The 13,777-nt window shown below is 40.1% G+C and overlaps 1 protein-coding gene across 1 annotated transcript in view; it reads right to left on the bottom strand.

The window, feature by feature from the left end:
• NWD2 (NACHT and WD repeat domain containing 2) overlaps positions 1-10,634 on the bottom strand; it is a 28,237-nt gene extending 17,603 nt beyond the window's left edge. Inside the window, exons 1-2 of the mRNA XM_057726904.1 lie at positions 10,536-10,634; positions 5-208 (exon numbers count right to left, since the gene is read on the bottom strand). Coding sequence (XP_057582887.1) covers positions 5-208; positions 10,536-10,634 — 303 coding nt within the window. The remainder of the gene's footprint in view (positions 1-4; positions 209-10,535) is intronic.
• Between the last annotated feature and the right edge of the window lie 3,143 nt (positions 10,635-13,777).

Below are 13,777 nucleotides of genomic sequence, written 5' to 3'. Positions count from 1 at the left end.
TCACTGCATTTTTATTGCTTTTCAGCATTTCCGACTTAGGTCTGAGGATGTAAGCTGCTGGCACGGAGTTCTCGTCCCGACAGTACCACTCTTCCAGCAACTTGGTCTCCAGCTTCGCCTCTACGGCAGCATCCAAAATCATCTCAAACTCTGAGGCTTCAACTTCTCCAGGGATTCGTATGTTCCCATATTTTTCACCTAATAGTCCCTGTGTATCACCAAGAAAGTTCAGTTTAGTGTATCACCAAGAAAGTCCATTTTAGTATTCACATCACGTGGCCACTCAATAAATATTAATAAATAGATAACAAGATACTCTGTTCCATCAACTGTCTCTTTTAATCACAGTGCATACATTTTCACATGGATTATTTCATAAGTAAAATCAGACCATTTATATAGTAGTATAATAAATTCACCTACTGAGCTTGCATATCACAATAGACAAATCGAAAATGCAGAATTTTGTAGCAAAGAAAATTTCCCAAAGTTTACATGATATAACAAAAGTTGTCTGTTTTGAGATTTTTTGTTTGTTTGTGACAAAGAAAAATGACACGCTGGACTCTATGAAATATCAAACATGTAAACTCACAAACAAAAAAATTGCTTGGTATAGAATTTATAGTCTGATTCTAAGCCCCAGATTTACACAGCTACAAATGAAAGAAGTATGAAATCATTGAATGTGATGTGACCATAAATCCCAGCTGGTAACTGGAAAAAATTCAAAAGATAAACAAAGATATAATTTTCTCCTTATTAAATCGGCAAAGGAAAGCACATGCTCAGTGTCATGTGGACGTGTGAGAAAATACCTCTAGAGAGCTGATGGGTATGTAAATCGATCCAGTATTTCTTTGAAGGCTATGCTGGCAATATGTACTAAAAGACTTTAACATACATGAGTTTTGGCAATTTTTTTTCTGGAAATCCGTCTTTAGAAAATAATTAAGGATGTATATAATCACTTATCAGCATATTTATGCTGAACCTGTTTGAACAGGAAAGAGTTAAACCTAAGTGTCCAGCAAGTAGGAACATTTAAATATATTTATATATGTTTTGGTACCATTATTCATGGGTAATGTGAATTACCCATGAATAATTGCCAAATTATGTTTTAGAACTGTATTGATGTAGAAAGATGTTTATAATATACTAGTGAGTGAAAAGGTAAGTTATGAAACAGTATGGATAAGATGAATCCAATGTTGTATATACATTATATATATGAGAGAGAGATCGTATATATTTGTAGACATAAACATAGCACATACACATAGAGATTTGATAAGAATGCACAGCAAGGTTAGTAATGGCTCTTTCAGTGCATGGTTTTGAATTTACTTTGGTTGTTTTATGAATTTATTGTGTTTTATTAAAACTTTTTTTTTTTTTTCAATACGTATGTATTCTTTTGCAGTGAGAAAAACAACAGGTATTTAAAAATTTTAAACCTGATGATGCTGTCTATCCTCCTTTGTGGAGCAACACGTTCAAGGCTCCTCTAAGTGTTTGCTTAAGCCCGTGGTTCCAAACGTGTGGCCCTCCGACCTGCAGCATCTGTGTTACCTGGGAATTTGTTAGGCTTGCAAGTTCTCAGGGCCCATCCCAGACCTCCTGAATCAGAAACTCTGGTGATAGGGCTGAGAAATCTGTTTCAGCAAGCCCTCCAGGTGCCTGATCCACTGACTTAAGCTAGCAAAAATATCAGCTTGTATATAGCACCTGGTATTTCAATTAATCTTCAATGTCTTATCGAATAGAAACACAGAAGGAATGTACAGAACTCCAACAAAGGTTTATACTATCTAAGGCAAGGCTGGTCTGCTTTATAGCATCCATGGGAAGATTTCTGTTTCACTTGTGGGCGCCTTCATCCTTTGCTCCTGTTGACTAGCACCTTGACAATGAACTTCCAGCCTTGTGTATCTGTTGGAAGATGAACTGTGGTTTGGCTTCCTTGGGGGCATTTCTTACTACCTCTATAACCCACAGTATTCTTTTCATCTCATGTGGTCATGTGAGAGAGTAAAAGTCCTGTAGACCTGTTTCCAAAATAAATCCGTGTCCTAAACTCTACTATGAGACAGTAAGCCCCATGAGGGCAGAGACCAGAGCTGTTTATTTCTAGCACATAGAAAATGTTAAAAAACATATTTGTTGAATAAATGAATGAACCAAGACAGAGAAAAAAATCCTTAGCATCTGTTCTATTCTTATCTGAAACTTCTTTGGTTCAAAGATAATATTTCAGATCTCAGCAGGTAGAGTAACAATTTGGGAAAGCACCAGTTTTGTCAGCAAACTTAACTTCAGCCCTAAATGCCAATTAAGAGCACTTTTATTTTAATCTGCATTTGTTTGGGGCTATTCTTGACAACAGGTTGTACGCAACAAAAATATGATTTCGAGTTGTTTTTCACTTAAAAATTACTCTTCTAAAAATCTCTCATGTTAAACTTGGGTAAATGAGCAGGCACAACCTCTTACTCGACCACAGATACAGAGGGAGATGATCTTTTTAAGGGGAGCCAGCTTGGTGAGTATCCTATTCCTCTTGGCTACTTCTGGATAAGAACAGTCAGCGCCCTCAGTCAGAAATATCTGCCATGAAGAGTGAGGTTTTAGTGCTGGGAAGAGTTACCGAGAAAACCTTGCTGGGCTGGGAAGGGACTAAGTAGAATTCTAAGCAGTAGAAGTAGGACTTTCTGGAGGAATCCCCAAAGGCAAACAGTGGAGTCTGGCCACTGGATGAACGACTTGATGAACAGGCAGAATATTAAATATGGGATTTAGTAATTGACAGTTCTTCATCTAGCAGCCAGTGAAGCCCGGGAATATGATGGACCCAGCAACCAAGATCCAGGGTACCACCAGCTGGATTTCAGGCATGAAGCAGGAAAGAGGACAAAATAGCGACTAGTGAAACAAGATCACGTCCCAAGGAAGGACTGTCATCTCTGTATTAGCAATTTACTGTTGGTTCTGCATCTTCGCTCTGCTTTAAATAAGGGTGGTCTCAGAGGCTAGGGCAGGATGGAATTTATGTTTCGGTTTCTGAAATGTGCTTTATGATGTCATGCACCTGGATCACCCAGAGTGTTTGTTAAAATGTAAGTTACAAGATCCCTTCTCAGACCTAAGGACCACAGTGCTTGGGGAGCCCAGGAATCTGGATTTTAAAATGCAGTTACAAATGAATCTAGCACTTGAGGTCCACTTGCTATGGGCAATGTGTATGTGGTCTCATGAGTAACGGCTAGCAGGCACTGAAGGGACAGGACAGGGAGCGCAGCAGATCATTACAAGAAATTGAAGGCTATGCTGAGCCTGTGCTTTAGAGCCCATGAGCCACAACTACTGAGCCCATGTGCTGCAACTACTGGAGCCCACGTGCCTAGAGCCCGTGCTCCACGGCAAGAGAAGCCACGGCAATGAGGAACCCGTGTACCAAAACGAAGGGTAGCCCCCACTCACCACAACTAAAAAGAAAGCCCACACACAGCAAAAAAGACCCAACACAGCCAATAAAATTAATTAATTAATTAAAAAATAAAAATAAATCTTAAAAAAAAATTGAAGGCTGTTTAAAAATAATTGCTGGAGTTGAACAGCTGGCACCAAATACTAGAATTAGTTGATCAATATAGTAAGGCAAAATGTCCCTTAGAGTAGAGATTACTAAAGAAGAAAAAATATCCTCATCCAATTCAAATAAATTATATCGAGCACCTACTATATATAAAGTGGTAATACAGAACTTCAGAAAAGTAATAATGTGAGATAGGCTTAAAGTTACTTATTGGATTGTTCTCCTCAAGTCCTTTCCTTCTCTCTATTGATTCTTCCTCTGGGTGGAATGCTCATAAATCATGAAACAGTTACTTTTCAGGAGTCCAAAATAGCATTCTGTCTCAATCTTGCCTCCCTATTTGAGAAATAGCAAAAAGAGTAACAGAAAAGGGGAAGTTTGCTACCACATTTTTCAGGAAGACTTTTGGGGTTCTATGTGGCTACAGTTATAAAATAACACACAAAGCATGCCTGTATCCGCCAGGGCTGGCAACAGTCAATTTAGAGGAAGACAGAGTCCAACTCAGTTGCAAAGTCCAGCTCCTGTGGTCACTGGCCCAGAGCAGGGGTAGAGATGCAGGACCAAGTCTAAAATGCTGGAAGTAAAAGTGGAGGCGGCAAGATGGAGGTCCAGTCTTGGTTTCCTAATAGGAAACCTAGGAAACCTAATAGGGCAGACTATTCCTTAGCCCTTTAGCCATGGGGAGTATACGTGAACGACACTAGGGCAGCTAGAGAAGCTATGCATAAGAGAGCATTCTTTTCTGTTCACTGTCAGTAGAATATTCACTGTCAGAAGAATCAGATTTTCTGCATCCTTCTGACCCCAATGTTCAAGAAGTTCATTTTTTTTTTTTTTTTGGCTTGGTTAAACCAGCTTTGCCAGTTTTTGGAGAAATCTGATGGAGAGCTGAGGGACTATATTTGATTTTGCACTGAGGTCCATGTTTATTGGTTATACCACTGAGCAACCTGCCTGCGTGATCGTGTCTGGAAGAAATGCATGTGGCTGAAATAATTTTTGACTTTTCATTGAATTGTTTAAACATGCTGTCAATACACATATGAACGTAAACATACGGGATGTCTCCTGTCTTCAGAAATCCATAACTGCCTCTCCCACCCACCTAATCAAATGTGAGAACATTTAATTTGGCCCATCCTGAAACATTGAAGATACATTAGTTGGGCAAGAAGCAACAATCCAGTTGAGTACTTGAATACAATCTTGGCATTAAGCCCAAATGGTTGAAAAGTCTAAGAAAAATTTCCAATGTTTTTAACAGTAGCGTCTGTGTATAAAATTCTAGTACTTGAGATACTTCCAGATGCGTTGGAACTAGATCGAGGTGGTGGTTGCACAGCATTGTAAATGTACTAATGCCACTGAAGCGTTCACTTTGTCCTGGTGAATTTTATGCTGTATGAATTTCACCCCCATTTTTTTAAAAAAAGAAATACCTTTTGAACTATTGATTTCCTTATAACTGAGAACTTAAATGGAAAAGGAATCTATACTCTTTCTATCATCCTTTCCTTCTTTATCTGCTGATATAGATACATCTAAGCCACTGCTTTCAAGGGCTTAGAGATAACATTGTCTTTGCCCTCAATTGATTTTTCTTTTCCCTTGTGCAAACATTGATCCTTTCCCCTGCCCTCCACCTCCCCCACCCCCCAGCTGTTTAGGTACAGTTAGTTGTGCCTGGGCTTGCAACTGAGAATCTTTGGGGTCTGAGTGTGACGCTATGCAGTTTTTCTTGCAGCACACAGAACAAAGGGGTTGATGTATTCTCGATGGTGTTGGTGATCTCAGCGTGTCTTTGCTTTTACTCTGTCGCGGGATATCAGGAAAGACAGGTGAGGGCAGTCTTTTGGGGGTTAAGGAGGCTGGGCTTCCTAGGCAGGCGGGCAGGTGCTCCCTGGGCTGCTGTTGATGAGTATCACTCATGGGGAAGCTGGAAGGGAAAGGAGAGATGCCACCACCCTCCCCACTGCCACTGCTGCTATAACAAGCTGAAGCCGTACTCTGTAAATGCCCTCTTCCTTCCAACCCAGTGACTAATGCAAGGCAGGTGGCACGCTTCCTTCCTTTCTATAAGCGTCTCTTTTATTTATTAAAATAAAATCCACATTTGTATATACAATTTTCTCTTGTACATGATCTCATTTAACGTTCACGATTCTAGGAAATAGGGCGACTTGCAGAAGAGAACAGCGAAGCTCACGGACGTCACCTGGCTTGCCCAAAGCACTTCTCTAAGAAGACATGGAGATACGAGCACTTGAATATGGGGCTTTCAATAACTGCATTCTTGGGCTTCCCTGGCGGCACAGTGGTTAAGAATTGCAGGGGACACGATCGGTCCCTGGGCTGGGAAGATCCCACATGCTGCGGAGCAACTAAGCCCGTGCGCCACTACTACTGGGCCTATGCGCCAGAGCCCGTACTCCACAACTACTGAGCCCACGCACCACAACTACGGAAGCCCGCGTGCCTAGAGCCCGTGCTCTGCCACAAGAGAAGCCACCGCAATGAGAAACTCACGCACTGCAATGAAGAGTAGCCCCTGCTCACCACAACTAGAGAAAGCCTGCATGCAGCAATGAAGACCCAATGCAGCCAAAAATAAAATAAATAATAAAATAAATCTTTAAAAAAAAAAACAACTGCATTCGTTCCACTTCATCAGGGTATTGTGCTGTGCTCCCTCCTGAAAGTGCCTGCAGATGGCTTACTTCCTTGTGATGGCTCTTCTAGCCAGCGCTCCTGGCCAGGCCACCATGCATGTCTGTGCAAGCTGTGCACTGCACACCTCCGGAGGGCACTGTTCACAAGGACTGCAGTGTTTAGTGTTATGGCCCTGGGTGTCGGCATTCTTTTCATCTGACATTGGGTGGAGAGACAAAGATGGTTGTGATGTATTCCCTGGAGCTCACAGCCAACCTTTGTAGTCAGCTCTCTGTTGCAGAGTGAGACCAATTAAACTGTTCCAAGAGTCAGCTGAACCTGCTTCACATACTTGATGTTATTTTCTCAATGTTTTTCCAGAGTCAAGAAACATCTTCACAACTGATTTAAAACATTTTTAAATATAAAATATCAGCTTTCACATCTGTAAGCGGAGATAATATTGTACTCTTGTAGACTTATCAGGTCACATACCCACTCTGGTTTCTTGTGAGAATCAAATGGTTACTCCAGGTGAAGGCACTCTGAAATGTAAAGCACTTGGCAAGATAGAAGGCACCACTACTTTACTTAAACATAGTTTATACAGAAACATACACACTCAGCACATTCAACCGTACATGCATGTGATAGAAATAAATACTGAAAAGTACAGATGGATAGATAGAGAGGGGAAAGAAACATCTCTTGATTTAAGAAAGAGAAACAGAGGATAGAAAGGAGACAAGAATGGGTAAATGGTTGTTTACAAGTGGTAGGAAAGTGAGACAATGTGTGTTGAGATAAGAACAAACTCCTCCTCCACCCTCTAGGGTGGAGAAAAAAAGGCTTAAAAGAATTAACCTGGGTTCGCTGAGTTAGCTGCCTAGAACAGCAACAGAGGTGTGGAGTTAACCTTTACGGAGAACACAGGCAACGCTTCAGGGGGAGCTGACAACCCACACATAAAATAGAAATGTTGAAAAATGAAGCGATTTGTATTATTATTGTGTGTTAATAACCAGGTTTGAGTTATTTAAATTCAACTCTTCTGAAAAAAGATCAGCCTCCCCCCAAATTCATGTTGAAAACCTGACACCCCCCACCCCATGTGAATGAGATAGGGCCTTTAAATAGGTGATTAAGGTTAAGTGAGGTCATAAGGGGTGGAGCCTTAATCCAGCAGAACTGGTGCCCTTATAAGAGGAGGAAGGGAGACTAGGACCTCTTTGCTAAACAAGAGCACAGAGAGAAGGCAGGTGTCTTCAAGCCAGGAAGAGCGCTCGGACCACGCTGGCACCTTGATCTCAGACTTCCAAACTCCAGAACTGTGAGAAAATAAGTTTATGTTGTTTAAGCCACCATTCTATGTTTTTTTGTTACGGCAGCCTGAGTTAACTAATACAAGTGTAAAGATGAACAAAATGAACCAGTTTTTGTTAACATAAGATCTGGTATCTTTGGCAATTCATCCTAAAGTGTATGAGGTGGGGGTAAAGACATAGATTAAGTGATTTACCAATTTCATTTACTATACAACAGAATAACTAAGTTAATGCTTCTATCTAGTTTCTTTGAGAGTCTCAGCTCATATAAAATTATAATTTTACCTTTTTTCTTGAAACTGATATTCATGGTTTAACTACGGTTATGAAATCTACGTGCTAAAACCCACTACTGAACTTAATTGATATCCATAATATTTACTTATATCAATAGTGATTCTGCTACCTTTTACTTACTGCAATGTGCTTTTCTCTGTAACAAAGTTTCATTACCTGGAAAATACTGAACACAGCTATTAGTCTGTGAAAGAATTTCAATCTAAAATGGAACCAGAGGATATAAAAGGAAAATCTCACACATGTGCCCTTAGGAAAACAAATCTTAAGGACTAGCAGACCGTTTTCTTGTAAAAGCCTGATTTACAGAAAACTGATAATATTGGAATTTTCTTAAACGATAGGGAGTTGGTCAGGAATAGCCTTGAATCAACCTTGGGAAATTAGGCTTATGGTTTCCAGAGGCATGGACAAGATATGACCCAGGTGCGGTTGGTCTTGCAAAATAAGCTGAATTGAGCTTTGTTTGTATGACTGGACTGTTTTTTGTCTTCTTAGGGAATTTTCAGAGCTGGTCTCCATTTGTTTTTGACTTTAACAGACTGTCCCTGAACTCTCCCCTCCTTAACCTTCCCTGCCCATAAAGACAGCCTCCCTCAAACCCTCAACGGACTCACCTGTAGCTTGCTACAGTTTACGTGTCTCCAAATGCAATTGTCCTGCAATTCCCGAATAAATCCGCCTTTTTACAATTTCGAGCTTGCCTCATTTTACTCTTTTATTTAGGTTGACAGTTCTCTAGAAACATTGGAGCAAAGAAAGCAACCAAAAGGGTGAAAAGGGTTGGGTAACAGAACTGCAGGGAATGGAACCATTCTGGGATTTGCAGTTAATTTAATCAGTTCCAAAGTATCAATACAAGTTGCAACTCTAACCCCAAACAGTTGCGTTATGAAACTGAGAACTGAGAAATGTGTAAGGATTCCTTTTATCGAGCACCTGACTCGCAGGGTGACTGACCATTTGCGCAGGACTGTCCCAGTTTGAGCACCGAGAGTCCCAGGAGCCCCCTCATTCCCAGGCAAGGCAGGACGGTGGATGACTCTATCAAGATAGTCATGGTCCCTATTCCTTTTGAGCTTTCATTCTGGAAAAGTAGTCAGAGATCTGGATGGACTAGATAGCTCAAGAAGGAATAAATGGAAAGAGCATAGGGCTAAGGACCACCAACCTTTGTGTGGGCACGGAAGCAGGAGGAGGAAGCGTGGAATGGTGTCACAGAAGACCAGAGAGGAGAGAATGGTCATATTCCAAACATTTGTACGGAGCTCTTATAAAGCAATGGAAAGATGGACAAAGCACACGGACAGATAATTCACAGAAGCAGAAGAGCTAATGCCCGTGAGCATGAAAGATGACGCTCACCTCTATTAATACTCATGGGACTGCAAATGCAAACGTGATCAGATCGTTTTCTCATCAAACTGATAGAGGAGAATAATAATACTTAGTGGTGTCCAGGCAATAAGGAAATGGGCACTCAGACACAGAGTGCCAGTAAAGATGGGGAGAACCTTGCTGAGAATGTAAGTTGGCAGTAGGTATAAAATTCCGCTTCTAGAAATCCATCCTACTACTTATATAAAGACGTGTGTACAAAGAAGTTCAGCAATGTTTAGCTTATATCTTGGCCTTATTCCATAAGAGACTTTTAATTTATCAGTGTTAATATAAACAAAACAGAGTAAAATTACTGACTATAATTACCAATTCACACGATGGGGCAGAAGTCTGCTCAGCTTCTATGTTTCTAATTCTGAGAAATTAAAAGATAGAGAAACATACAAAGCATAAAGATGACTATCCCCACAGCTCAGCTTGAAAACTCAACATCTGGTCATATTTGCAAGTGACTTTTTTTTTTTTTTTTTTTAATTATTATTTTATTTTATTTTTTTTGGGGGTACACCAGGTTCAATCAACTGTTTTTATACACATATCCCCATATTCCCTCCCTTCCTTGACGCCCCCCCCTCGATTCCCCCCCACCCTCCCTGCCCCAGTCCTCTAAGGCATCTTCCATCCTCGAGTTGGACTCCCTTTGTTATACAACAACTTCCCACTGACTATTTTACAGTTGGTAGTATATATATGTCTGTACTACTCTCCCGCTTCTTCTCAGTTTCCCCTTCACCCCCCGCCCCCTCCCATACCTCGAGTTCTCCAGTCCATGCAAGTGACTTTTAAAAAATTAATTGATTATTTTTTAGAACAGTTTTAGACCTATGGACAAATCGAACAGGGTACTGCGAGTCCACATATATCACCTCTCTCCCTCATTTTTCCCTGATTTTCACATCTTCCATTAGTATGGTACATTTGCTACAATTATTGGACTAATATTGGTACATTTTATGAGCTAAAACAGTTTATTTAGATTTCCTTAGTTTTACTTGATGTAATGTTTTTTCCTGTTCCAGGATGCCATGTTATTGAATACATTTAGTTGTCATTTCTCCTTAGGCTCCTCTTGGGTGTGACATTTTCTCACATTTGCTTTGTTTCTGACGACCCTGATCATTTTGAGGAGTGTCAGTCACGTGTTTTGTAGGATGCGCCCTATTGGAACGTGCTTGATATTTTTCTCATTATTAGACTGGAGTTACTGGTTTGGGGGAGCAAGATCACAGAAGTGCTATTTTCCTTATATTAATGGTACTTACTCTCAACCTAATCTGAATGTTGATACTGACTTTCGTCACCTGGGTGAAGTAGTACTTGTTGGGTTTCTCCACCGTAAGGTTACCCGCCTCAAGCCCCATTTTCATACTGTTCCAAGATGCCATATTCTTCCTCTTTAGAAGGAAGTCACTATGTGCAGCCCACTCTTAAGGGGTGAGTTATGTTCCCCTCCTTTAGGGTAGAGTATCTACATAGCTTACAGAATCTACATAATTTGGAATTGTGCACAGAATTTATTAATTTATCCAATTACTTTTTTATATCAGTAGGGAGTCATGGCTATTTTACACTTTGGGTTATAATCTAATGCTACTTTATTTTTTTGCTCAATTTTTTTTCAGCGTTGGCCTTCGGAAGCTCTTTCACGAGGCTCCTGGGTCCCTTTAACATGTCCCCATCATTGTGGCAATTTTTATTTTTTAAGAACTACTTACTTTCTGCATAAGATGCTCCAGGCTTATCTTGAGTATTTCCTGCTCCAGTCTCAGAATCACCCATTTCTCCAAGGAGCCCCTATTCCTTTTATTGGAGAACGGAATTAGAAACCAAGATCTGGGTGCTTGATGTGCTTGTTGCTACTGCAGCTCATTTCTTTTAGGCCCTCTCAGAATTATATGCGTGTGTGCTAAACAGTGTGTATACACATATCAATAAATATTTCCATAGGTAACCATCTGTGATCCGTGTTCATCATACACTTAAATCTATTTTAAAGTTAAATGTGAGTTCTCCATAAACTTCCTAATATCTCCAACTCTAACCCCTCACCACACAGGTTATTCTAGACACCTCCCCTTGCTGATCTGTACATTTCGACTCCAACTGTGAGAAACCTGGATGCCACCATCTGCCATTCATTTACTTAGTTGTTCGATTCCAGTATACATGACAGCAGTATCAGAATTATAAGCCTGTAGGAAATGGTCTAATTGACAAGAGCACAGTACTTAAGTGTAGTTCCTTTTGCCTTTAGTCTTAAAAGACTCCATTTCCAACAGATGTTTTTTAAATAAAAGAAATAAAACGCGAATAAAGTTGAATTCCCCTTTGACCTGCAAATCCAGGCTGATTCTTCTCTTCCTTTTCAAGATGCACAAATTATAAGTTTCCACATATTACATACTCTTTCAGCCTATTTCTATATTTTATACACACAAATATACATTTATGGGCATTCTATTTTAAAATTTATATAAATTATATAGGGGGCATATTCTACTCTTATTTTTTTTGTGATTACTTTATGTTGGTAAATTTAGATCTAGTCCATTCTTTTTTTCTTTTTTTAATTTTTAATTTTTTGGCTGCATTGCGTCTTTGTTGCTGCACGCAGGCTTTCTCTAGTTGTGGCAAGCAGGGGAGCGAGCATAGGCTACTCTTTTTTGTGGGCTCAGTAGTTGTGGCATGCAGGCTCTAGGGCACACAGACTTAAGCAGTTGTGGTGTGCAGGATCAGGAGTTGTGGCACATGGGCTCAGTTGCTCTGAGGCATGTAAGACCTTCCCGGACCAGGGACCAAACCCGTGTCCCCTGCATTGGCAGGCGGATTCTTAACCACTGTGCCACCAGGGAAGTCCCTAGTCCATTCTTTGTATAACCAAAATATTCCATCATAAGTATATTCCACATTTCTTCACCGCTTTTCTTACTGATGAGTATTTAGATTCTTCCGATTTCTTTTTTGTTTTATAATACCATACTAAATATCCCATAAAGTTAGCAAATATTGAGGGCATTATGTCAGTAGAAGTGGCATTAATTTATGTTAAAAAGAATCCCATGCTCGGGTTTGATATCTAAATCCAAACTTAAAAATATGAATTCCAGTCATGTTTTAGTGCCTATGAAGCCTTGTTCTTAAGGCCACTGTCCAGCTGGCTGGGTCCTTAACCCAGCCTGGATACATTGTCCAATACAAAGCCCACAGCAGGCTCTCACTGTTCCTCCTGCTGCCTTGCAGGGGTCAACCCTGGTCAGTGTGTCTAAGGGTTCTTTCAGAACTGCCTGTGTGTATGTGCAGATCCTGCTGAGGGCTTTCAGTGCTGCTTTGAAAACCTTACAAAAGAAGCTGAATTGCCCATGCATATACTGCTGGTCCCCAGTTCCAAGAAAAGTTTCTTTTTTTGAACTGGGGACAGATCAGACAGGCCTAGGAAGAAGCCTGGCATGTGCACCATGGGCCTGAGAACTGGACAGAAGAAAGCTGGCTTATTAAGTGTTAACTATCTTAATGCCAAGAGCAGTGTATTAATGGGTACCCATTAGTAAGGCCGGGGCTCATGGAGGCCTACTGCAACTTACAAGTGTCCCCTTCAGTATATGCCTAACATGTAACTGGAATTCCACAAGTGAGTCCTTCTAAAAACTGTAATTTGAAAAGATACATGCAGCCCAAAGTTCATAAAAGCACTATTTACAATAGCCAAGATGAGGAAAGAACCTAAGTGCCCATCAGCAGATGATTGGCTTAAGAAGCTGTAGAGTGTGTGTGTATATATAGATACACATATATATACAATGGAATATTACTCAGCCATAAAAAAGAATGAAATACTTGGTGAAATAAGCCAGAAAGACAAATACTATATGATATCACTTGTATGTGGAATTTAAAAAATAATACAAATAAATCTATACACAAAGCAGGAACAGACTTACAGATATAGAAAAGATACTATGGTTACCAAAGGTGAGAGGGACAAATTGGGAGTACAGAATTAATAGATACAAAATATTATATCTAAAATAAGCAACAAGGATTTACTGTATAGCACAGGGGATTATATCCAATATCTTGTATTAACCTAAAATGGGATATAATCTGCAAAGCCCCTGAATTATTGTGCTGTACACCTGAAACTAATGCAATATTGTAAATCACCTATAATTCAATTTAAAAAGTCCTAGTATCTTGTATAATGTTCTTTCCTTAGATGGAAGTAAATTGACCCAGTATTTTAAAATACATTACAAAGGTTTTAATTGAAAGGAATATTTGAACATTACCTTTCTTTCCTGATGGAAAATATTGAGTTACACATGGGAATGTTTATGTCATCTGTATTACCTACATTCTAGCAGGTGGTGATAAACTACAGCCAAAATCATGACCACAATATAGGATTTATTGGCTTTGCATCTACCCTCTGTGGAGCTCAGAGTCCCTTGAATTCCTCCAGAAGAGCTCTGGGAAGTGTTGGGTGGGGATGGGGTGGGAGGGTGTG

The sequence above is a fragment of the Hippopotamus amphibius genome, chromosome 3, assembly GCF_030028045.1.
Source record: "Hippopotamus amphibius kiboko isolate mHipAmp2 chromosome 3, mHipAmp2.hap2, whole genome shotgun sequence".
Lineage (NCBI taxonomy): Eukaryota > Metazoa > Chordata > Mammalia > Artiodactyla > Hippopotamidae > Hippopotamus > Hippopotamus amphibius.
The sequence above is the reverse complement of the archived record's forward strand: the minus strand, read 5'-3'. Positions and strand labels throughout refer to the sequence as shown.